General features: G+C 36.9%; 2 protein-coding genes across 2 annotated transcripts in view; both read left to right on the top strand.

Moving 5' to 3' along the window:
* PROM1 (prominin 1) overlaps nucleotides 1-16,169 on the top strand; it is a 56,277-nt gene extending 40,108 nt beyond the window's left edge. The window contains 16 exon segments of the mRNA XM_068403187.1: nucleotides 353-377; nucleotides 380-507; nucleotides 1,350-1,431; nucleotides 1,433-1,489; nucleotides 1,892-1,995; nucleotides 2,415-2,499; nucleotides 3,850-3,996; nucleotides 4,272-4,343; nucleotides 7,040-7,132; nucleotides 8,254-8,307; nucleotides 9,807-9,887; nucleotides 9,966-10,034; nucleotides 10,581-10,673; nucleotides 12,215-12,330; nucleotides 15,604-15,644; nucleotides 15,871-16,169. Coding sequence (XP_068259288.1) covers nucleotides 353-377; nucleotides 380-507; nucleotides 1,350-1,431; nucleotides 1,433-1,489; nucleotides 1,892-1,995; nucleotides 2,415-2,499; nucleotides 3,850-3,996; nucleotides 4,272-4,343; nucleotides 7,040-7,132; nucleotides 8,254-8,307; nucleotides 9,807-9,887; nucleotides 9,966-10,034; nucleotides 10,581-10,673; nucleotides 12,215-12,330; nucleotides 15,604-15,622 — 1,225 coding nt within the window. The 3' untranslated portion in view covers nucleotides 15,623-15,644; nucleotides 15,871-16,169.
* Nucleotides 16,170-19,954: 3,785 nt separating this feature from the next.
* FGFBP2 (fibroblast growth factor binding protein 2) lies at nucleotides 19,955-20,581 on the top strand. The gene has a single exon (XM_068404105.1). It carries the CDS (start codon nucleotides 19,955-19,957, stop codon nucleotides 20,579-20,581), a length of 627 nt encoding a protein of 208 aa, XP_068260206.1.
* The last annotated feature ends 2,651 nt before the right edge of the window (nucleotides 20,582-23,232 follow it).

Here is a 23,232-nt window from a genome sequence, read left to right as displayed (position 1 = left end):
AATAAATTACTGTTTGAGCATCTGCCTCCTCTGAGTCCTTGTTTGCTCCACTTGGAGCATTTTGACACTTCGGTACAGTCCACCTGCAGTAACTGGAGTTGGAAACACCTTGTTCTTGTGATGTTTGTTCTCCAGCCGTTCAGCAGCAGATGTCTATAATCCAACAGCAATTATAATCTGGCCCAAAATATATGCTAGTGTAGGAAAAGCATTTTTTCATTGGTAACATTTATTGCTCAAACAGAATCAAGAGTGGGCCAGTGGGGAATATAGTATTGCCTGATGTATTCTGCGGGTCTCCACTGTGTTCTTTGCATGCTAATAAACCAAGCACTTTGGCTTTATTCCTTAGGTGGCTGGGTTGTCTCATTCTGTGCTCGCATGGTAGTTCCTGATTCTGGTCTTTTACTGTCTTGGACTGTTATGTGGCACCTGTGGTTATGATAAACAAGCTTCTCCAACAACCAGAGGCTGCATCTCCAACACTGGAGGAAACTTTCTTATGGCGTAAGTTTCACTTATTGGTGAAAAATAAAATAAAGGTACCTGTAGAAGGTTGTTTTTAATCGATATTGAAGGACATAGGTATAAAAAGAATTTGTTTGTTACCTGTGTATATGTGCTGAAAAAAAAAAACAGAACAAAATAAATATTAATCTCACGTACTTCCACTGAGAGAGTTGGCGATTTTGGGTTGCTCTTTCATTGAGCGTCATAGCTGAAGGATAAAACCTCTGAATCTACTGTTCTAAGGCGAGTGCTGTAGCTGACGAATTTCTATGTAAGCCCATTGGGAAACTGCAAAAACTGGGAACAGATAATTGAAGTTATTAAGGGAGTTCGTAGCTTTTTAGTACACTTGAGCACTTGCTCAAAAGGAAAAAAAAAAACACACAAGGAGACAAGAACCACTTGACTTTCTCAGAGCACTTTAGGAGGTTTGGGGTTGCTCTTGGAAGTTCCCAGTGGTGGTTTAATGTAATTTCTCTTGGGTGCAAGAGAAGATTGCATCTGAAATCCGTCTAAAACTCTTTTTAGAGCACAAGGCCAGAAAGTTGAATTTAAAAAAAGAAAATTGTATGCTTTTGTGGCTCTTAATTCTTTAAAGAGTTTTCATGCCCAGTGCAAATGTGAGCATTTTAGATGCACTTTAGCTGAAGGCCTTACAGGGCTGAAATGTATAAAGTGTTTCAGAGGACAGGAACGTATTTGGAAAACAGCAGTATTTAAACCATCTACCAGTTTTTAATATCTCTGTTATAACTGCTAACTGTTGGCTTCACTGTTGCCCGAAGTATATATCTTTGTTCTTAAAAAGCAAAAACTTACTCAACTTCCTTCTTTTTCAGTGGTGTTGGATTCAGTTTTCTTTTCTCCTGGGTGCTGATGGTTGTAGTGGTGCTCGCTTTTATCACAGGTGGAAATGTAGAAAAAACTGGTCTGCGAGCCCTTTGAAGATAAAACCTTTATTCAAGGTGAAGTTATTAAAGTTATTAAACAATAATAGAATCCCCGTGAGTCCCGATGGTCTTGTCAGTTATGTGTGGCGTATTATTATTTTATACACTTCAATTAGTTTAGATCTGGTTTACTTTCCCCTTACACACCGAATAGACACATTCATCCTTTCTTGGTTTAATTTGCTTTGCAGTGTAGATACTGCATGCCTGTCTTCCTTTGCAGATAAATTTTTCTGTGATTCAGCATTTCTTGGTGGCATGGAGCTTTAATATACACTTTCTGCACCAGAGAGGTTGAATTCACTCTTTGCTTATATCTCCATTAGTGGTGATAAGCTAAATGTGGGTATGTGTCAAAAGACTACGTATGAATAAATTAATGAATTGAAAACTCGGAATTATAGTAACATTACTGAATCTTGTTTTCCTAGGTTTTGGATACTCCCTACTTACTAAATCAACACTGGAAAAACTATCTTTCTGGCATCCTGTTTAAAAATCCAAATATTAACTTGACTTTTGAAAAAGTGTACAGGTATTAAAGTTATGTTCAAGATTTAATTCAATTTATACATACTTCTTTTGTGGTATCTTCCATGCTTCACATTTCAAGCACGTGCAGAAGTCACACGTGTTCCAGAAGACATTCTGATTTTCTAGTGAATCACTAGCAAAAGCAATTTTCTCCTATATATGAGTTATTAGAGGTAGTCCTAGAGTAATATTGTATAATGATACTAGTTGATCTCTTTGAAAAAATATTTTGCTTCTTTGAGACCAACAGAAATTGTTAATTACTTGTTTTCTTATAGACTGAGCTTCAAAAAATATAGCCAGAACTTTTTTTTTAAAGGGCTGATCTTCTTAGAATATGGAAGCATTGTTAATCATTCTCTTAACGCTTGGTCCTCAAGGTGATTTTTAGGCTGATGTATATATTTTTTGTTTTTATAGTGATTGCAAGGAAAACAAAGGAATTTATACTTCTCTTCACCTAGAACACCTGTTTGATATCAATGAATTTCTAAATATTAGTATGGTAAGTAAAGAAAGCGTGAGTGAGTTCATGATTATTTTTGAAGATTGGAGAGGTGTTTGCTCTTAAACACAGTATAGCATGTCTGGAGTTTATGGGATTTTGGCTTTTATATACAATACATCCTGCAAAGAGGCAAGAACTGTCCAAGCTAATTTGAAAGAATGAAATCTATTTACAAGTAAGATGTTCTTTACCAGTCTCAGTGGATCATGAAAGGTTTTCTGATGTGTTTTTTTAATGGGTGCTGATAATGTTGTTTTTAATTTTGAACTTGCATAGAAGGTTCAAGTCTAGCATCTTCCAAAGGCTGCTTACGGTATTTAATGAGTCTTGTTCTTTATAGAAATGCCTTTCTTGGTGTGTTCTCTTCTGATTCCAGTCAGATTTATGTTGATCTAGGATATGATATGCTGTGCTCCTAAGAATGGTTCTGATTTCAGTGGGAAGGGGTTGGGATGAAATAAAATATTTTCAGTTATGCTGTAATAATACATGACTGCACTGTCATTACATGACTGTGCTGATTTTGGGGTTACCTATAATACTGATCTTCATTACAGCAAGCCCTAGAGGACCCATGTTCCATTCTGCCAGGCACTGTAGCCACACTTAATAGATACAGTCCCTGCCCCAAATAATACACAATTAAAATGAAAAGGGAAAGTTCACTAAGAGGGAAAGTTATTTTGAGTTTCTGCAACAGGCTAATGGTGGAGGCTGGGAAGGAAGTCCAGTTTCCAGATTCCTTATCTATTGCTTTGCGGCCTGTGCAGGACAGGTAACATTTTAGATTTGGCTGCAGTGCAGGAAGACTTCGCATAACAATAATCAAGTCATCTTTAGTCACCACTAAACATATTTAGAGGAGTCTCATCCAGTCCTGTGGCCAGTACAGCAGACAGTGTCTGTCCTGGCCACAGCTGAGATACTGAGTTCTCTAGGTTTCCTTGATTAGGGCCAGGGGACAACTTAAAATTTTTAAGGGTAACATTTCCTGCACTGGCAGGAGAATTCTGTTTTATCTCAGTCTCCTCTTAGGGGAGGGACTAACATAATTCAGAGAAGCTTGCTTAAAACATAGTGGAAGGCAAGTAATTCATTGGTACGAAAGGTGCATAGGTGGGTTAGAACATGGCATGGCTAGAGTGTGTGGATACTGCAGGGAAGAACATTACCTGGTGGATTCTATCAAAGTTAATTGAATTAAACTGATGTAAGCAAAAATCAATGTGTGCTTCTTCATGGAAGTAATGAGTCAGTAAAAGCAAGATGCTTTTGGGGAGGGGAGCTATAGACAAATACATGCACTGAGTGAAACTACTTTTGTGCTTTATTTTGTTTCCCTCTCAGTATACAGAAGATGTAGCAATTAAAATTGAAAATATTCAGATAAACCTCAGTGAAATCATTCTGCTGGATGAAATTGGGAAGGAGAATCTTCTGAATTTCAGCTCTTCAGGAATAGAAGCGATAAACTTTGCAGCATATTTGACAGAGGTGAGACTGTAGTGAACTAGAGACAAGACTGGGACAAAGCATAAGATGAAATGTTTCTTTAACAATGGGCAAAACAGAGAAAAATCTGTTATGTGAAAGGGCACGTTCTGAAGAATCACAAAACTTGGAGCAAAAGCACTTCAGAAGTTAAGGTCAATACACATTTAAAGAAATAAAGGGTAGGCAAAGTGGGTGGTGTGGCTAAGTGCAAACAGTCTGTATATCCAATAACAACATACTCTTTTTCTTACCCTACCATTCACATCTTGTTTCAGATCAACAAAAGTGTTACCAAGGTTGATCTGCTGTCATTCGCTAATGACTTAGAAGCAAGAGCAGGCCAGCTGGTAAGTTTAATTCACTAATACACTAATACATAAAATGTATTATTTATATACTGTATAAGTATATATAGCCAAGTATTTAGACTTCCTATGGGAGAATTCTTGTACTTCAGACACTTACATACGTGATGCATTGTCACCTAAGGAAAAACTTTCAAGAACAATGTTGCATATGAGCTGTATTTTAAATATTGCTAATTATTGATTTTTTTGTATGCTAATTGCTGTACAATTTCTGCTTTGGAAGTGTAATTTCTTGAATTCCACTGTTTGCTTAAGAAACGAGGGGAATACTCTGTTTGAGTATTTCCTGTAAGGATGTCTACATTTTAGGGTCCCAGTTGGAAGAAAAATTGGTTTGATCATGATGGAAAAGAAATTTGAATTAATGTTCTTTCAGTTAGTGAGCAGAAGATTTTGCAATTAGCAATAAAATTAATACTGTGGTAGCTCATAAGGGCTCTAATGAGAACTGGGGCTCCATTGTGGAGGGCGAATGCACAAAAGAGATCCTGTCTGCTCTGAAGGGCTTTCTGAATGCAAACACATGGACAATGGTCAGAGGGTATAGCTACAGCATTGCCTGCAAATGAATCTGCAGAATGACACAGCTGTGTTAACAGATAGTGAATATTCAGTCGATATGTTTGTATGCATGTCAAGGTCACTTTATTTTTCAAAATGACAGTCATAGTTTGGACACTAGATTGGACACTGGCCCGAGACATATTCCTGCATTGTGATGTGGGAGAAAGAGTTATGCTGCACACGTACTACAGTTGCTTCAGTCACTAAGGGACACAGACAGCAGAGTGAGACCATGCTGTTTGGAATTTGTCAGGTATCCATCCCTCCTCCAGGGAGAGGAGGGCACCAGTAGAGGCTCCGGGTGTGATTACTCCAGCTTTTTGCATAATTTGATCACACCAGTTGCATTTTTTTTTCTGCCGCATGTGTTTTTTTGTATTGTAGTTAGCATCCTTTCTACACACCATGAGTGAACCGCACATTGCCTGTTTACTCACGTGGATTGTCTGCTAACTTAGACAGATACCAGTAGCTTTGGCCACACTTCACTTCCATTTTCAGTTTTTCCTGTGCCATTTTGAAGGTTATACAGATGCAGAGTTTTTGCTGTTGTTTTGGGGCTATTTTCTAAGTGAAAGTTGAGGTTCTTCAAACATGTTATATCTTACATAGAATTGCCACTGAGATGTCTCTTTAAAGGTATACTCTACACATAGCTCTGTAAAGGAAAATACATTGTGCTGATAGATCGGTTTTTCATTATTTTTTGTAATAGAATCTAAAGGAAGCGTTAGAATTGAGAATAGATCAGGCAGAGTAATTTCTTCATATAAAAGACAAAGAAAATACAATATTAATGTGTTCACTGTCACAGTATACGTTTTTATTTCTTCCTTGTGATGCTATTTAGTGTAATCTATGAAATGTCTAAAAAAAAAAAAAAACCATCAAAAAAACCCCACAATATGATGTATTACAAAACTTAGATTGTTTCAAAATTGATTATGATTTCCAAGGATATTCTATAATCCCACTTTGTTATTAGTGATAGCTCTTAAAGTTTACAAGAACAATCAATTAAAAAATAAACTAAAAACTTTTGGAATTAATTAACTGTGGGTGTATAGTTTGCATTTTCTGGCATCTTACACAAAATTGAACGTATGTTTTTACACTGGAGGGAGCAAATGGGATAAAATTTGAATCAAACCAAGGGGTCAGGGTATGGAGGAGGGAGAAATACCACCCTCAGGTGTTATTAGGTAAATGGATTCAGCTTGTCAGTACAGCAGGGAAAGCATCCTAAGCTGCTCAGTGGACTACAGCTGACTGCTTATGTGAACACTTCGCAGGAAGCAAACACATCTCTGAGCAGTGAGGTCTGCCATTATTATACTTCCAAAATGGAGTTAGCAGTGTGTATTTACTGTGTAAACTGTGTATTCAGTGTGTATGCTACCCTTCACAGATGCCTTTCCAAGTATAGGAAGAAATTCTATACTGTGAGGGTGGTGAGACACTGGCACAGGTTGCCCAGAGAAGCTGTGGATGCCCCCTCCCTGGCAGTGTTCAAGGCCAGGTTGGACGGGGCTTTGAGCCCCAGGTGTCCCTGCCTGTGGTAGGGGGGGTTGGAACTAGATGATCTGTAAGGTTCCTTCCAACCCAAACCATTCTATGATTCAAGTTACTGGCTGAAAATATTCAAACTTTTGTGCCCCTCAGAAGGCAGAGAGCACCTTAGGGTGATGTCCACAGTGCCCAAAACAAAAGCAAGTACCCCTGACTGGGAAATGCTCTTCCCAGCCAGGGTGCCATGCTGCAGGTTTCTTGGGATGAACTCTGGCTTGTGGCAAGTGAGAGGGGGATGTGCTCCCTCTTCTGTATTTAAAATGACTTAGTGCACCATGTGAAAATTCTCTTCAGTTGAATCTGTTCTGATAATGTTATAGCCAGAAAAGCAGTATAATATATCTGTTTTGGTTGCTGAGACTTGAATTATTAATATGGTGATTTTTTCCCTCCTTGTGTTGAGGAATTCAATTTGCCATATCCCATTGTTAGCATCAGCTGTTCTGCAGCAGATGAGTATAATGCGCAACTTTCATTGTTTTTTGCTTTGTTGGAAAGCTTTGAGACTAGTGAACAATACTGCATAATTGCATTTTTTGCAGCCAAAAGGAGCCCTGGAAAATGCCTTAAAAGGACATGCAAACAATATTCGAATGATTCATGACCAGCAAGTCGTTCCACTAGAGCAAGCTATGGTAAAATATTAAAGCAATATTAAAACATATTTGTAGAAAATATGAATCTCTAAATCTCTTAAATACAGTTTAGAAACCTGGACTTTTGCTGTTATATAAGCACAGTTTGCATTTGCATTGTGTCACTGAAGAGTAATCTGGTTAAAGTATGTGTTTAGTAAATAGTTTTCCTCCTTATAATACTACTACTTTATAGTACTGTCTAAAATCATTACCTTTTTCTTCCCATTTTTTCCTGTATCTATTTGTGATTAAATATTAATAAAAGAGGAAGCAGGGGAGAACTTTACAAAATTCTAACCCTAAGTCACTCATTTTCTTTTTTGCTTGCCATTTGTCATCAGTATTAAAAGTTATCACTTTCACACTTTATTTCTTGGAGTTAGCAATCTCCTAACAATATTGGAGTGGGAAACTCCTGACGTTAGTGTTTAGGGCCTAAGAAAAATCTTTTTTTATTGATGCTATAAAAGATGTGAAAGGGCTGCTTCTGCCTGATGTTGCCAGGCACTGATTTGTATAGTATCAAGCTGTGAGTCTCATACATGCGAGGTGTTGTTTTTGTCTACCTAATGTGAAGACTTTTAGTTTATCCTAGCATCAGATACAGTATTTCTATCCCTATCAAAACCCTCTTGTAGAAAAGCATTAGGTCTTCTGTTCCACTCTGATTCTATGCTGTTCTTTCATACTTAACTCCTAATTATTCTCATCTCTTTCTTCTTTTACAAAACTGACTGTCAAGAAATATGTTAAAGCTAGGGTAAGTGCTATTTCCCTTCTGAAATTGCACAATTATAGAATTCTCTGAACACTGTTCTCTCTTCCCTCCAAATAAATCTTACTCAGTTTATTGCTACTAACTGTAGTTAAATCTGAAGTCTTCCAGTACACAATTCATAACTACTTAGTGCTGTCAGTGAAATACTGATTCAACAATTAAAACCACAATATATTAGTTTTAATACAACTGTTGTTACTATATATAATGTGATATGTTGTATTACAAACAAAATAATCTATAGAAGAAAAAAAGCATGCATATAATGTTAAAACAAGTGGGCTCTTACTTGTAGTCATGACTTGAATCTTTTTTTTTTCCCCCTCCCTCTTTCTAATAGAGCACTTTAAATCAGAGCATTAGGTTACTGAAGAGGACATCATCTGAACTTATGGTAAGCTTTTTTTTTCTGGCAACAGGAACGTTTTCATGTGTTTTAAATCCATCCGCCACATATGCAGGTCATATATTTTCAGTACAGCTTTTTCAATCTCCAGCTGTTCTGTTGTTGGAAGAGATTGTAATGCACTGAGGTAGCAACAGGATTTAAATATCTCTTCTGCACAGCCTTTCCTACCCTGGCTTTCACTTCTTTATAGAGGAGAAAAAAAGGAAAAAAAAAAGAATGTTTGGGATATTTTTTGAAGCATGAATTGTAAACTGATTTGTCATGTTATAAAACAGACTTCAGTACAGTTCCATATATTGTGTCATTCACGTTCGTAAAACATAGTTGTTTTTTCTAGAATCATTGAATACAAAACTTGAGGACAACCAAGAAACAAAATACAAAAATACAACTGAGAAAAGAGAGCTTTTGTGATCACATCGTTAACTACCTGTTGTCCAATGTCCACCTCCCTCTAGGAGCTGTTTCTTTAGCACTGTACTCATTACCTCCCTGCTTCTGCAGAATCAGCCCTGCTGTGGGAAGCTGGATCTGTATAGAGGCTTCCCCAGGGCAGCCCACCTTTCCCCTCTTAAGTAGCAGCTACTGCCTGCACACAATGAGACCAGCTGCCTTCGTTGCTCTACTGGACTCAGGAGAATAAGCAACAGGATGGTCACTTTTCTGGCAGCAAAGCTTTCTGTCACCACCAGCCTGCCTTGGCCTACTGGTAGCAAGAATCCAGCCCACACTAGCTAGCTCTTAAGAGTCATAGTCACAAGCTTGATGTGCCATACCTACGTCGGTTCTTCCCATTAAGGTTTTCACCCATCCACAGCAGCAGACCAGCTAGGATTTCTTCTAGAATCTGTGGTTTGAACCTGACGTCGTGGCTTCTGGTAGGAAGCCATGAAATAAGGTCTTAATAAGAAAAGGATGATGTTTGACCCATAAGTATGTTTAAGGAATGTCTCTACAGTTTTAGGCTGTATGTGCATTATTCTTTGTGTGTGTTCTTTGAGAGACTTTATGGGGTTGTACATATATTGAAGAAGTGTCTCAATCCTTTTGGATATTGATTAACAGCATATTCTAGCTGGTAATCAAGAGTTGTGATAGTATATGGCCCACTGTTTTCTTCCTGTGCACTGTGTGTGTCTGTAGTGTATATACATACATTGATGAAAGTATCTCTACGCTTAAGGAAAGGAAAGAGAATGGAAGAGGAAGCTGATCTAGTATATAAATTAGTTACATAGGTTCCAGGAAAAGGTAGTGTTCGTAACCACTGATACCTTCCTTTTTCAGTAGTGAGAGAATTTTGTCAGATGAGCATGAATCCTTAGGCAGGCTCGTGTTCTGTCTGGAATTACATGTTTTGTCAGGTTTTGACAGGACAGTGATGATGGTTTATCAAGAGAATAGGTTACTGACAATGGCTGCAGAGCCATTGTAACAGCCTGAAAGGGATGTATTTATATTAAACACCATCTCTTCCTCTCCAGGTTAAGGTGAATAATGTCATTAGTGCTGTTCATGCTGCCCAGCTTCTCATAAATAACAACGCTTCTCTAGTTATTGTCCAGGTAAGCTTTATTTGATTGAAGTACATTAATTTATGATGTCATGGAGATAGAGGTTCACTTACTTTTGTCTGTTCCTAGGAGACAAGAAAGTACATGGATACCATAGTTGGCTACTTTGAGCAATACATTGAGTGGGTCAAGGAGTCGGTAAGGTGCATTTACTTCATTGAGAGAAGCTGCATTTAAAAAAAAAAAACCATTAAAAAGCTAAATAATAATAATAATTAGAATGTTACATTCATAGTATGTTTTACAGTTTCAGTTTGTAAGATATTTGCACCTATTATGAAGGGGAAAACTTGTCTTCTATAAATAGTTTTGTTGTGTTTGAAGTAGAATAGAATGATGAGTTGATTGGAATAAAATGCAAATTTAACATAGTATCATTTTTCCAGGGCTAGCCTGAAATCTACCATTTGTGCTAATATTGCACTGAGCCTGACCTTGCTTAGTTCAAACTGATGTCATTAGCATCTTGTTTTATTTTTCTTTCTTCAGCTGCAGCCTTTGAGAAAGTAAGCTGATGTTTTAAAGATGTGTGTATTCAGTTGATAGCATATCCCACTGGAATTTATTTCGAATTTGGGTGAGAGATAACTATTTAGTAAACAATATCTGTAACTGCAAGCAAGTTTTGAGATTCTTATTCTGTTAGATGCTTCAGACTGTATTTTGTTTTAATCTGTCTTTCAGATTGCCATGGACGTAGCAGCATGCAAGCCAGTTGCCAACGTGATAGATACAGCAGTAGATATTTTTTTATGCAGCTATATAACTGATTCTGTGGTAAGAAATATTTTCTGTTATTCAAAATGGGGGCATCAAGTGGGAAATTCTTTGAACATAAATCTGCATTTAATTATTCTGGCTAGACTGTTGTGAAGTATGACAATAAAGTATCACATCCAAAGTTACACAAGGAAAAAATGTTCTGATCTGGATCAAGTCCGAAGCCAAACCAGTGCTGGACTTGTTTTAGGTTTCTATTAAACTTAGGCTTCTGTTAGTAAGAATTCTGTAAAATTAACTGTTCTTACTAAATTTCTTCCAACTTGAATTGCAAAGTAAATACAGTCCTACTGGTTTGGAATAAAAATTCTGGAAAGGGTGGATTTCAGTTTGATTGCTTCATTCTGAACCACCTTGAAATGGAAAAGCATAAAGATCTGAAGTTTCAGCTGTAACCATTTCTAACTTAAGGGGATGGGGTAGGGGCAGGAAGTGAGTGAGAAATACCCAGGAAAAACTTTCTCAAGTATCTTTCCTGGAATCTAGAAAAGCTCAGTGAGATAAAGGGACTTTTTATCACTTGACTTGTAGCAGACACATCTTGATTCATTCCTGTACAGTGGAGACTTTGAGCATGACTGGTAGCAGTACATAAGGGTAATATTGGCTTTTTCATCTTGCAAAAGAGCTTGGAAAGAAGATGGCGTGTGTTAAAAATAGAATAAGAAACCACGTGCCTGGAAAACACCTAAAACATCTCCTAGCTATTATTTAGCTTTATGGCACTTTTAGCCAGTTCCTAATCATAACAACAGTAAATGCTTGTAATCAATCAAAGCCAAAGCACCCTAACCTTGATAATGCTTAACCATGAAATCTCCTAACCTGCCAGAATCATGTTGTACTCATTGACTGTCTTGTTACAGAGCTTCTCTTCTCCTTTGTGTAGCTACTAACCATCTGGTGCTAGATGGGCCACAGTTTTCCTGATGATAGAACTTAGCTGAGTCATTTATAAGTCAAAATGCCTCCAGCCAATACAAATCAAATTTGAAAACTCATCATTTTAACATCTGGTGATAACTCAGTTCAACTGTATGATAATGAAATTAGTTACACAAACAGGCTGCAGCTAGCAAGTCAAAAATTACCTAGAGAAAGTGCTGGAAACTCAGATTTTAACAAGAACCACAAGACAGACAACTACTTTAAAATATCAAGAAAGGGAAAAAAAAATAATGTGGCTGGTAAATAAATGCTGAGACACAAAATTGCTTTCTAGTCCAGGGCTGACTACATTGAAATAACTTCTTAGGGCACTATGGCTGCATAGCTTTGAGCAACTTTGGACATATTCCTGTTTGGTAATATTTGTAAGACTGTGGTGTTCTTACTTTAGTTTACACTGACGGTGGAGATTGCTTAATGTGCCCTCTTCCACACTAGTATAAGGAGCCTCAGATAGTCCAAAAGGCCAGTGCCACTAATTTCTACTATGTCCTTCCAGTAACAATGCTTAGAATATCAAGCAAAGATTCAGTGCTTTTCTGATAAATTTTCTCTGTGATTTTTTTTTCCTGGATTTTGCTTTGTTTCAGAACACCTTCTGGTTTGGTTTGGGATGCTCTTCATTATTTTTAATTCCTGCCATAATTTTTGCTGTAAAACTCTCCAAATACTATCGTAGAATGGATACAGAGGATGTATATGATGAGTAAGTATATACTCCTAAGTAAGCTAAATGGCAAATAGATTGAATTGTTTTTTTGTAATGTCTCACATGAAGGTGCTGTAATCCTTAAACCTTCTGTGCTGTCAGATTACGACTGCATGTTCTTATGAAATACTGCAGGTTTGGGTTGGTGCCTGCGAAGTGCTTCATGCAGGTGGCCTTTGGTTGCCTTGACTTGCCATGACTGTGCAGATATTGCCAGCTCTGACTTTGAGAAACTTATTTCAGAATGAGGTCTTCAGAGCTTCGTGTACAGCGCTTACATAAATATCTTCCAAATGTGCAAGTGATTAGCTTTGCTAAGTGACCTGTTAAGATGAATTACGCCTGCTTTGTAATCTCCTTGAATTAATTATTTGCTTTCTTACTGTCTTAGTTATTCCTAACCAGTCTTTCCTTTTTCGATTGCAGTTCCTCTGTCTCAGGGACTTGGCATTTTACTTTATGATAACTGTTCTTACATATTTTCACATCACTTTTGTTTTTACTGTTTTCTTTTCTACTCTTTGTTCTGCTCATTTTTCAGTTAGCCTGTGCACTGCATTTCTCAAATTTCACACTGATCATTTTTCATTACACATTCACAAGTCAGGAGAGCAGAAACAGGCATGTACAGCTAAAATTACTCACTTATTAGTGTCTAGTTAATTACTTCTCCTTTTCTGTGCTTTTTTAGTGTCGAAACTATACCCATGAAAACATAAGACATTTTTGCTGGTATTTGTTAAAATTATTTTATTCAGGTGGGAGGGTTTATATTTTTAATGTAACTTGTTACTTCAAAAGAGGTAACATGTTCTGTTTCACCAGACTTTATATTAGAGTATCCAACTCAACAAGAATAGCAAAATAATTAATTAATTTTTGGAGAATAGAAAAATATTAAAAATGTAAAATTATAATTATGCCATAACTCCTGAATGTTACAAAGGAAAAGTTACCTTCTATTGTACAGACACAATTTATCTTTGCATATAACATCATCATCCATGTACGTGTCTTAGAAGCCATACTGTACATAGTGCATCATATAGTTAACATAGTCTTTCCTGGTGTATTTATTTTATTACAGTACAGAAAATGGTAATAATGGTTATCATAAAGAGCATTTATATGGTATACACAATCCTGTTTTTATAAGGTAAACCAAGTCTGAAACTGCATGCGTTCATGTGTCCTTACTTAATCTACTATATTATTCACCTATCCAATTTTCTGCACGTTTTAAAGTGAATCACTTAATTCTCTATTTATGGTTTTTTGCATGTTTACTCACTATAGCAAATGCTGTATGATTTATATTTCTCAAATATTCTTTATGTAACAGCAGATACTGTAGTAATTTCCAGCAACTTAACAAAGCAATTGCCTAAATATGATCTTAAAATCCAGGTAATTAGGTATTTGTCTAGCGTAGTGGGTGGTCCTAAATTGATAAACATATTAAAATACTCTGATAGCCGTTGAAAGTGATAGGATGGGATGGGTTCTTACTCCTGAGTTGTTTTATTTATGGTTAGGAGAAGAGCTTTTCCTGCACAAAAGTCAGGTGATCCAGGGGATGCAGAAAACATGAACAGAGAAAATGGGTGTTTCTGCATGGGTAGAACCAGTGTAACATCACAAAACAAGAAATTCAAGTTATGTTTAAAAAGGAGGAGATTTGGGTTCTCTTCTGTCTCTACAACTTCTATGCTGTAAAACCTTAGCTAGTTGTGAGACCTTCAGTTTCCATAGGGATAACATAAGATGTCCCACAACTTCAGTAACTGGGTTTCCAAAATATCTGAGTTGTTTAAGGAAGGATCTAATTTATGATTGAGATCTGTAGCTCACTGTGCCTTAACTTGCAACTTCGTGACTGAAAGAATAGGTTGAGTATTGGCAAAGAAGTAAGATATTACCCTTCTTTCAGTAATGGGTAAATACCAAGAGAGCTCAAAGTTTGGAAGTCTTGCCAGATTTTATGGCTGCATCAGCTGTATAATATTATTTATTAGAACTGTATTTTAGAATAATTATTTACTGACCAAATCTTGATTCCACATTTCCTTCTGAAGGAAGTATTTATATAGAAAGATGTTTTTAGTGATATTTATGATCACGATTGTTATGGTCTGTTCTGCAACTTAAGGGCACTCAGTAAGTTAACCTACAAGGTGTTTAATTCAGAAGTACTCTCCACTGGCATATCTAAGGACTCTCAGTTTTAAGGACTTTGGATATTTTACATAAGAGGAAATTAATAATTGCTCAGGCCTTAGAAATTCCTTTCTGATCTTTGAATCTGTAATATGAATGTTAATATTCTTGAGGTTCATAGCATGTTTTCTGTGATATTTCAGGGATTGATGAATAGTTTAATATGGTGTTCCTGAATAAGCTAAAAATTACTAACATAAAATAATCTTTTAAACAAAGACCCACTATTCCAGTCCTGACTTCCTTTTCCTAAATTTTAAGTTACTCAAAGTGGGCTTCCATAGTAAAATGTAAGGATTCAGTTTGAAGCAATGCTGTCTTCTGATGTGCTAACTGAAGATAGTTTAAAAACCTGCTAATTATAAGAGATACATGCTTTGAATTTCTCAGTCTGGGATTCCCATAGCAATAAAGTCTTGTTTTTCATTTTCATTTCAGCAAACTCTTTGCTTTTATGCTGTCCTTGCTTTTTCCCGTTTCCTAGAAATTATTTTGGGAGATACTTTGAGAGAAAGGACTTCAAATAGATCTCTGCACACCTGTACTTTTGCAGGTGTAAAGAATCCCATAGCAGGTGTTTTTTGTCCTTCAAAATCTGATGGATTATTTTGCTGGAAAGAGATACAAATATTTTTCTTTATAAATATCAGATATGTAAATACAAGTATGAGATCTATATGAGGTATACTTATATTTGTATAGGTATCTCACACAAGTGTTTTTATATCCATGTCAAAGGTACAAATAACCTCAAATGCAGCCACCATTTTTGTAAGAGCAAAATTGGAGGCTGGATTAAGTTTTCAAAGGAGTGGTGTGGAATAGGTAATCCAAGCATTTCTTTCTATTATGAAACAAAGATAACCAGAAAGGCTGGTGGAGAAAACCATGTATCTGTTTCCTCTTGTTTGAAAAATTCTTGATTAAATGGGTAAAAGTTTGAGAACAGTTTGTGCCAGCTGAGTTTGTCTCACCTTAGTTAGACACCGTATTTCTGTTCCATTTGTGGGCAAAGGAAAATAATGGTTTTGGTTTGTGTTTTTTCTTGTATAGCTCTGTGGAACAGTGGTAACACATACGGGAAACATGAAGGGGTAAGTAATAAGCTTTTAAAGTCAATTCTAGGTCTATTACTACTTCACGATTTTTAAGAAGGCTGCTCTGCTTTCTGTAACGTGAGTGCTGTAAGGTTTAAAAAATAAAAAAATTACTGAACCGTATTGATGTTCATATGAAAATCTGTGCCTTCATTCTGCTTAAATTACATTATAATTCCATCTTCATCAAATTTTCCTGAATTGTTTTTGTGATTATTTCCAGGCTATATAAATAAGGCTCAAGATTCTTCTACGGGATTATGTCATTATTCTTCCAAGTGTATTGGCATTTGCATTCATCTTCCAAATCCTGAGCCACTTGTTTTATGTCACCCGTACTGTAAATCCCAAATGTACTATTGAATGTTCTGCCATAAACTACTGTACAGAATATTTTGTGATCAGGGCACTGCCTCTCAAATACCACTGTTCAAGGCTTGAATTAAAATGTTTTTTTGTTTTTTACTTTTTTACACCGGGCTTTCTACCTTACATCACAGTATATAAATTAATGAGATAACAGCCTTTGCCTAGCAATCCTCTGACAATTGGTCAACTTCTTATCTTAGATTGTTGATTTGTGTTAAATAAAGAACATACACGTTTACATAAAAATACATTTTATATACAGAGACTTTTGTATATACATTTTTCTTAAAACTTACAAGTGTTTAGTTAAGATTTTAATATTGTATAGTACTCTTCACAAATGAATTTACCAGCATGATCAGTGTTGCTATTTGGTGCTCTTGAATGACCACTTTGGACTAAATTTGAAGCGTAATGGGATCCACAGTGTCTCCTTGTGTCTCTGAAAAGTTCAGTTGCAGTTTTGTTTTCTCCCTCTTTTTCTAATTATTTAATATTTAGTGGGTTTTGCAGTATAGACCTAAAAGGGACTTCTTGGAAAAGTTTGTTTTGAAATTCTTTGGGTGGGAGGGTTGGGAGTGTGTGTGATGCGTAATATAGCGAAAAAGCTAAGCTTTCTAGAGTTCAGTAGTACTCAAGAGCATGAGACATATCATATGTTGGTGATTTTTAGAATGCTTTACATTCTCTTTCTCTCCTTTCCTCATTCGCAGTCACTTCTGTAATGTCCTTAATAGTATCACTGTTAAGCTGTGGCTCTTTCAGGGGGCAGTGATACTATTTTTGCTAAACAATTTCAAAACGTGATTTGCAATATTGAAATTCAAATGTGTTTAGCAATTGGAGTTAACGTTTGTACTGTTAGAATTATTGCCTTGAATTTAGGCATACAGTTGCGTTGCTGAATTAGTTAACAGCAGAATTCATCAACAAGGCCAAAAATATCTACGTTACTAGTGTAAAACATTTTGGCAGGTGAAGTAATTGGGTATATTGATCTAAAATAGTGTCTCTTCATATATCAGTATTGTTAACTTTGTTTCCAACAAGTTCATTGGCTTGAAGTAAGGATATCCTGTAAGTCGTTCAGATAATTTTAAAGAAATGCTTAGAAGTGATACCAGTCTTTAATCTGGAATAACCTTAAATTTTTCATTTTTAGGTCATGAATGGAAACATTTCTAATTGACAGTATGTAGCATATGTGTATATGTAATGTTCAGAACTGCAGATTTTTAAAAGTTTCTATTTTTAATTTGAGAAAATGTTCCCAGTTCATTTAAATAAAAAAGAACTTGCTTAACTACCTGATGTTTAATTCTCAATTGTTTTGTTGTGTAGACCTGTCTCAGAAGACTTGCACTGAATTAAAATATTACGAAAATGAATTTTTTTACCCTGATTAACAATTTCTGTTATATTTGACTTTTACTGATGACTAAGCAAGATAAGAGACCAAGAATTGGAGCAGGAAGGACTGAAAGAACATTGACTCTGGGTGAGGGAACTTCCGACTTCCACAAGGATGTGATTTATGCAAAGATGGTAGGATTTGAGCTAATGAGTTGTGGAGGATATCCACATACCCTGCAAGTGCTCAAGGTGTTACCACTTGCCTCTGTTGTTGTTTCTGTAGCACTGACAGCAGAATTAAACGTTTGCCCGTTCTTCAGCTCCCATAGTTCACTGCTAGCATCCTAGCTTAACTTGTAAACAGACAGTTGTTTCTCACTGGTAGAACAGACCATGAGCTTTTTCGTCTGAAGAACAGGTAGACAGAGGACACAAAGGTCAGATGGGAGTGAGGCAAACACTTGGCAGTAATGTGTTAACTGTAATACATAAATATACCAGAGCTCTTGGGTCCAAGCTTTGGTGTTTGTCCTTAGCCTTGTAGTCTGATTTGTTTCCTTGATTACACTTTAAAAACTGTCAGAACAAGACATCTGAAACTGGTATAAGGTAACTTTTGAGTAGTTTTGAACTCTCTAACAGTTATTAGAACAAGAGAGATGAATGCCTTTAGTTTCTAATCTAGGAACTGTCAGTGCTGTTGTGCATAACCAAATGTAAATAGTACATTTGTTTGCCAAATATTAGGAGGTCGTTGAGTGCTTGCAGTAGGGATTTGAAATCCTTGAAATGAAGTATGAGGTGGGCAATAAGATTCTTCTGTCTTCGGCTGGATGACAGGTGAGAAAACTTCCCAGAAAGCAAGAGAAGAGTGAATTGTAAATCATACGTAGGCTTGTACCATTGCTGTTTCTCCTAAGACTTGACTGGAGAGCCACACCAGTGTGCTTTGGAAGAGAGAGTCAGGAGGAACAAATGGCAAGAAGCTAGAAATGAGACCTCTACTAAAAATGTTATTAAAATAGCCTTAGAGAGGGGATGACAAGAAAACAATGTTGTTCTCTCCATCAAATGGTATTTAGTCATGGGGAACTTCATGACGCGTTCACTGGAAGAACAAGGTTCAGGCCACCCAGAATGGCTGTGCCAAGTGGCTCTGTCTTCAAGCAGGCAACTCTCAGACTAGCTGGGGTGCCACAGCAGCTCGGGACTCTGTTGGTCAAGTATTAGGGAAGCGTTTTTTGTAATTTTATTTTTTTGTTCTGAAGGGCAGTCTGTGTTAAGTGAATGTTTTTGCCTTGGTATTTTCTTTAGCAATACCTGTTGAGTGGCTAGATATACAAAATGGGATTCTATTCCATTATGTGTGGCCATTCTTAAACCCAGCATTTCTAGCACCCCGCAGTTATTCAAGCATACCTAAATAATACGATACCCCTTCCAGAAGCTGTTCAGGCCAGGCTGGGTGTAGCATACATGTCTTCGAAAGAAATGCCTAGTGGGATCTTATTATCCACAAAAGTACTGTGGCTTTCAACAGTATGGGAAGGATTTTTCCTCGTGACCTCCTGAACGCCAAGGGAGTTACCATGATTTTCCTTAGCTCTGCTTTTAGTTACTGCAGCAGAAACTGCTAGTACAGGATTCTGCACTAAAATATTTCTATTCTCTTGCCTTTGTTTTATGGCATTTTTACAGCTCGTTTATTATGAACAGTAAATATCTATCTGAAAAAAAAAGTCTAATGTGATAAAGCACAAATATCTGTCTGACATTCTGGGGTCTATGCCCTGCTGCTGAGACCCATGATAAGGTAGTTCTGTTGTCTTGCTCTGTTGGCTGAAAATAACCCATGGAGTGACAACGATGATAAAACTTCCAAATGTTTGGTTTATGTTTAGGCCTGTAATACCTAATTTTGCTAAAGCTTTATTTCTTATCTTGCTTAAATACTACAAGTCTAAAAACCTTTCATGGCTTAAAGAATGTGCATTAGATTCTTCTGTGTGTCCCCACTGCATGTCATATGCTGACAAAATGAAGTACTAAAGTTGCATCCTCACTGTGCAAATCCACAGAAAACCCGTTCCACAAAGCAGCCTTTATTAGTAGGACACATTTATAATCAACCAAATGTAGCTGCATAGATTGCTTTGGCACTTTTTATCTTTTTTTACTTCAGTATGGTGTCACAAGCTCTAGCATGAAGATAGCTATTAAGCAGCTGGAGAATGGAAAATATCTGTTAAAAATCAAATCTGACATGTTCATCCTGGATAGGAATGTGCTTCTCTGTTATACAACTATCGTTCTGTATTTAACTGCATTTACAAGATTTGTCTTGTTACCTTCTTGGGAGTTCACAGGTTATTTGATAACTCCCTCAGGCTGTAAATTATGGGGACATGCCTACTGAAGTGTGATTTATTATTTTTATTAAAAAAAAAAACACCCTTACATCCCATGTTTCGCTGGAAAGAGGCTTCTTTGTGCACCAAGCCTTTAAATTGTGAGCAGTGACTTACTTATTGCTTTCACTTTTTTCGGATCGTGTTGCTCAAGGGTCTCAGTCAACTCCTCTCACCATGAAGAGTTTTGCTCTTATTTTCCTAGTAGTGATCTGTGGCATGGGAGGATTGGGACAGAAGCTGAAGCCAAAGAAAAGAAGCAATGGTGAAGAAATCCATTTTCGGACTAAAACCAAAGATGTTTGCACAATGAGCATAAGTGGGGACGAGGAGATGAATGTTAGAATTGAATGCAAAAGCCAAGGCATGTCCTACTGGTGTGAATTCACTGGCAAGCCGTCAGTCTGTCGTTCTTTCAGAAACAATCCAAAGATTTACTGGAATCGGATCGCCATGGAACTCAGAAAGCTCCCACACGCTTGCGAATCCACAGAAGTGTTGAAGACCACCATGTGCCAAAAGGCTCCCCCAGAGGCTCTCATGAAGCAAATAGCTGCTGGTATGGAGCCAGAAGATCTAGCAAATCAGGACAAATCAGTCCAGAAAACTTCCACTTCTATGAGGGAAGCAGGGAAAAGCCCTGTTAAAGAAATAGGGAAACCTCCAATACTACCTCTCATAAAAGCAACCCAACATGGTCAAGGGTCTGAAAATGAAACGGAAGCAATGAAACTGGCACGGGAACATTGCTGGGAATCCCTGCGTGATTTCTGCTCCTACATTATTGGCATCTTTAGAGGTTAAGGATTTGCTTCAGGTAAAACTTCCATCTTGAAGCACAGCAGAATACACCTAAGAGTAATCCTGTTGTAGTTTTATTTTGATCTTGGGGGTCTCAGGGGTTGTGGACAGGGAGGTTCTAGGCTTGCTCACTAAAATCTAATGTGGCAAAGCCAGTACTGGGGCTTCTGAGGGGCTGGACAGGTTAAAATCCCAGTGATGGCTACTAGTTCAGGATTACCTGACAGCCTCCTGTGGCGCCTTTAGTGCGTACTGAGATGTTTGTACTATCTGTAACTAATCCTGTGGTATTTCAGTTCTAACTTTGAATTGGGCTTGTTTTCCACCTTCTGTCATTCCTTCCCTCTTGTGCTGAGTTCTATTTAAGTCAGCAAAGTAAGATAAATAACAAATGCATCAGCTAGAACAATTTAAAACTACACTCAGAAATTGAGAGGATAAAGCTTGTTTGTCAAAACAGCTAGTTAATAATTTTAAAAATTAGTTCATAAACAGCTTGCAGAAATGAGTAAAAGCAAGCAGACTCTCTCAGTTTGCAGGTCTGTTTCTGTAGAGGCCATAGGGGATCGCATGCAGGTGCTTGTCAGGTAAGTCTCAGATTTTCAGCCAGGATTTAAAAAGGCAAAGCCCTTGCAAAAGTGATTGGTTTTATACCCACTTCCCTTTCGGCTCAGAGGGAAAAGCCAGGAGCTGGTGACTAAACCTGGCAAGCTTTTGATAGAAATGGGAATATATACAGCATGAGCCAGCAAGTGTTTAGGCTGCTAAGATCTTACTTGTGCTTAATGCAGCAAAGTGACTAATTTTTTTTTCTTTTTTTGTTTTGCAGGGCAAAGTTTTTACAGCTGAAGAAGGGTCCTTGCTGTAGTTTAATGATTTAGACGTAAGAATTTTGGTTTTAAAATGAGTCATCTCTATAAATCTTGTAGCTGTTTTCTCTTTGCACCCCTAAAATGAAACTTTTTAACAGCTCTGAAGAATGCATGAAACTGGACTGACTAACACTTAAAAGTGTTAGGATGAACTAACTGTTTCTAGGTCTGTTACACACCAAGGTGTACTGAATTTGTGTAAGCGAGGTTCCACTTCAAGAGTGCTGACCTTTTTGTCAGGTTTTTGTGTGCGCAGATTCTCTTCAATTTGTTAGAGATGAAAGCTGTAAATGATGCTACGGGTAGTGCAAACAATAAAAATAAGATTTTTGAAAACATACTCAGTGTGCTTTCTTAAAATTTGAAATGGTGCTACTTGTATGAAGTCACGGTATTTGATACTTCTTTCTTAAGAGATTGTTGGTAGAATGTGTAAGAGAAGTTAGAGGTCTGAGTCATTACTTTCCCACTGTGAACATGTTTTCATTAGTATTAATATTTTCAATGTTATTACATTTATATTACAATGGTAAGTTTCAGCCAGCTGGGAATAAAAGATTGGAGAAATAAAAGAGTGATGTAAGAATATGTTTCTAAACATAGCAGATTAGGAGTGTTCATATGTGATGCCTCTGTAGAGTTCAGTGTTATTAGGATCTTTTAGTGGTAGTATTAATGTTTGAGTTCAGTAAATATTCTGAAAGGCATCTCATATCTATGCACATCAAAACACAAAGCAAGACCTAATAGCCTGTTGTCAGAGATTGCAACACATTTATATTAAGATTATTTTTTAACAAGGGCCCCTTTTGTTCCCAAGTGAGCTTCGCAGCAGGGATATAACTGGAAAAACTTCTTACCACAGAAATTACTAGTGCTCTATATTTGCTGTTAAACAGTTTCTGCAAGGCTTTGTTACACTTAAGTACTTCTCCAGCTTTACTCACAGGTTTGTAATTCTCACTTCATAATTCCAGATCGTCACTGTCCAATCGCTAAACTTTGTACCAAAAAAACTTGAAATAATTTTCTGTCCCCAAACCTCTTGAAATATATGGAAAGGAGCAGCAAGTAATGAACACAGGATCGGTGCAGAAGGTTGTCTCTACAAGGCAGAATCACAGCTTGAATGCTAGTAAAATGCAAGCTCAAGCAAGTCTGTATTTTTGTCAGCCATGAATCTAATGTGGTTAATCTTCATTTGTAACTTCAGTTACCCTTGCCAGGCTCTTGTGCTGTGAGTAAAAATGTAGTAGTACACCTATTCACTTATTTCTGTCATAGAAATGAATATAATTGTTTGATTTGCAAATATGCAAAATGCATCAAAGTTATATTTGGGAACTATTTGGAAGTGTTAAGGGGAGATTAAGGGTTTTCTTTAAGTGTATTTTTAAAATATTTTAAAACTCTTCTTTTTATGATGCAAAACCCACACTGCAGAGTGAGTATTTTGCAGTAGTATCCACTACAACAGTAACAACCTCAAACATGAGACAATGTCTTGCATTGAGAGAAGTCTGGGAGAATCAGTCACCCACCATATTGATAGCAAAAGAAAAGAGGTTTCATCACTTCACCAAAAGAAAATTTTCCCCTTTATGACCTCTTCTGTGTATATTCACTGAGCACAGAAGGCAGCAAAGTTATCTGACACCTTGTAGAACTCGTGATGATTCAGTCTAAAATACGTGGCCATCATTGATTCTGCTTAGTAGAGGACAAATGTCACACACACTTGCTAGTGCACTGTTTCCTAGGGAACGCGTATCTCTTTCAGTA

The sequence above is a fragment of the Nyctibius grandis genome, chromosome 6 (genome assembly GCF_013368605.1).
Source record: "Nyctibius grandis isolate bNycGra1 chromosome 6, bNycGra1.pri, whole genome shotgun sequence".
In the NCBI taxonomy this organism is placed as follows: Eukaryota; Metazoa; Chordata; class Aves; order Nyctibiiformes; family Nyctibiidae; genus Nyctibius; species Nyctibius grandis.
Note: the sequence above shows the minus strand (reverse complement) of the source record. Positions and strands in the feature narration are given on the sequence as shown.

Coding starts and splice junctions, on each gene's coding strand:
- FGFBP2 (XM_068404105.1), top strand. CDS start 19,955: ATGAAGAGTTTTGCTCTTATTTTCCTAGTAGTGATCTGTGGCATGGGA.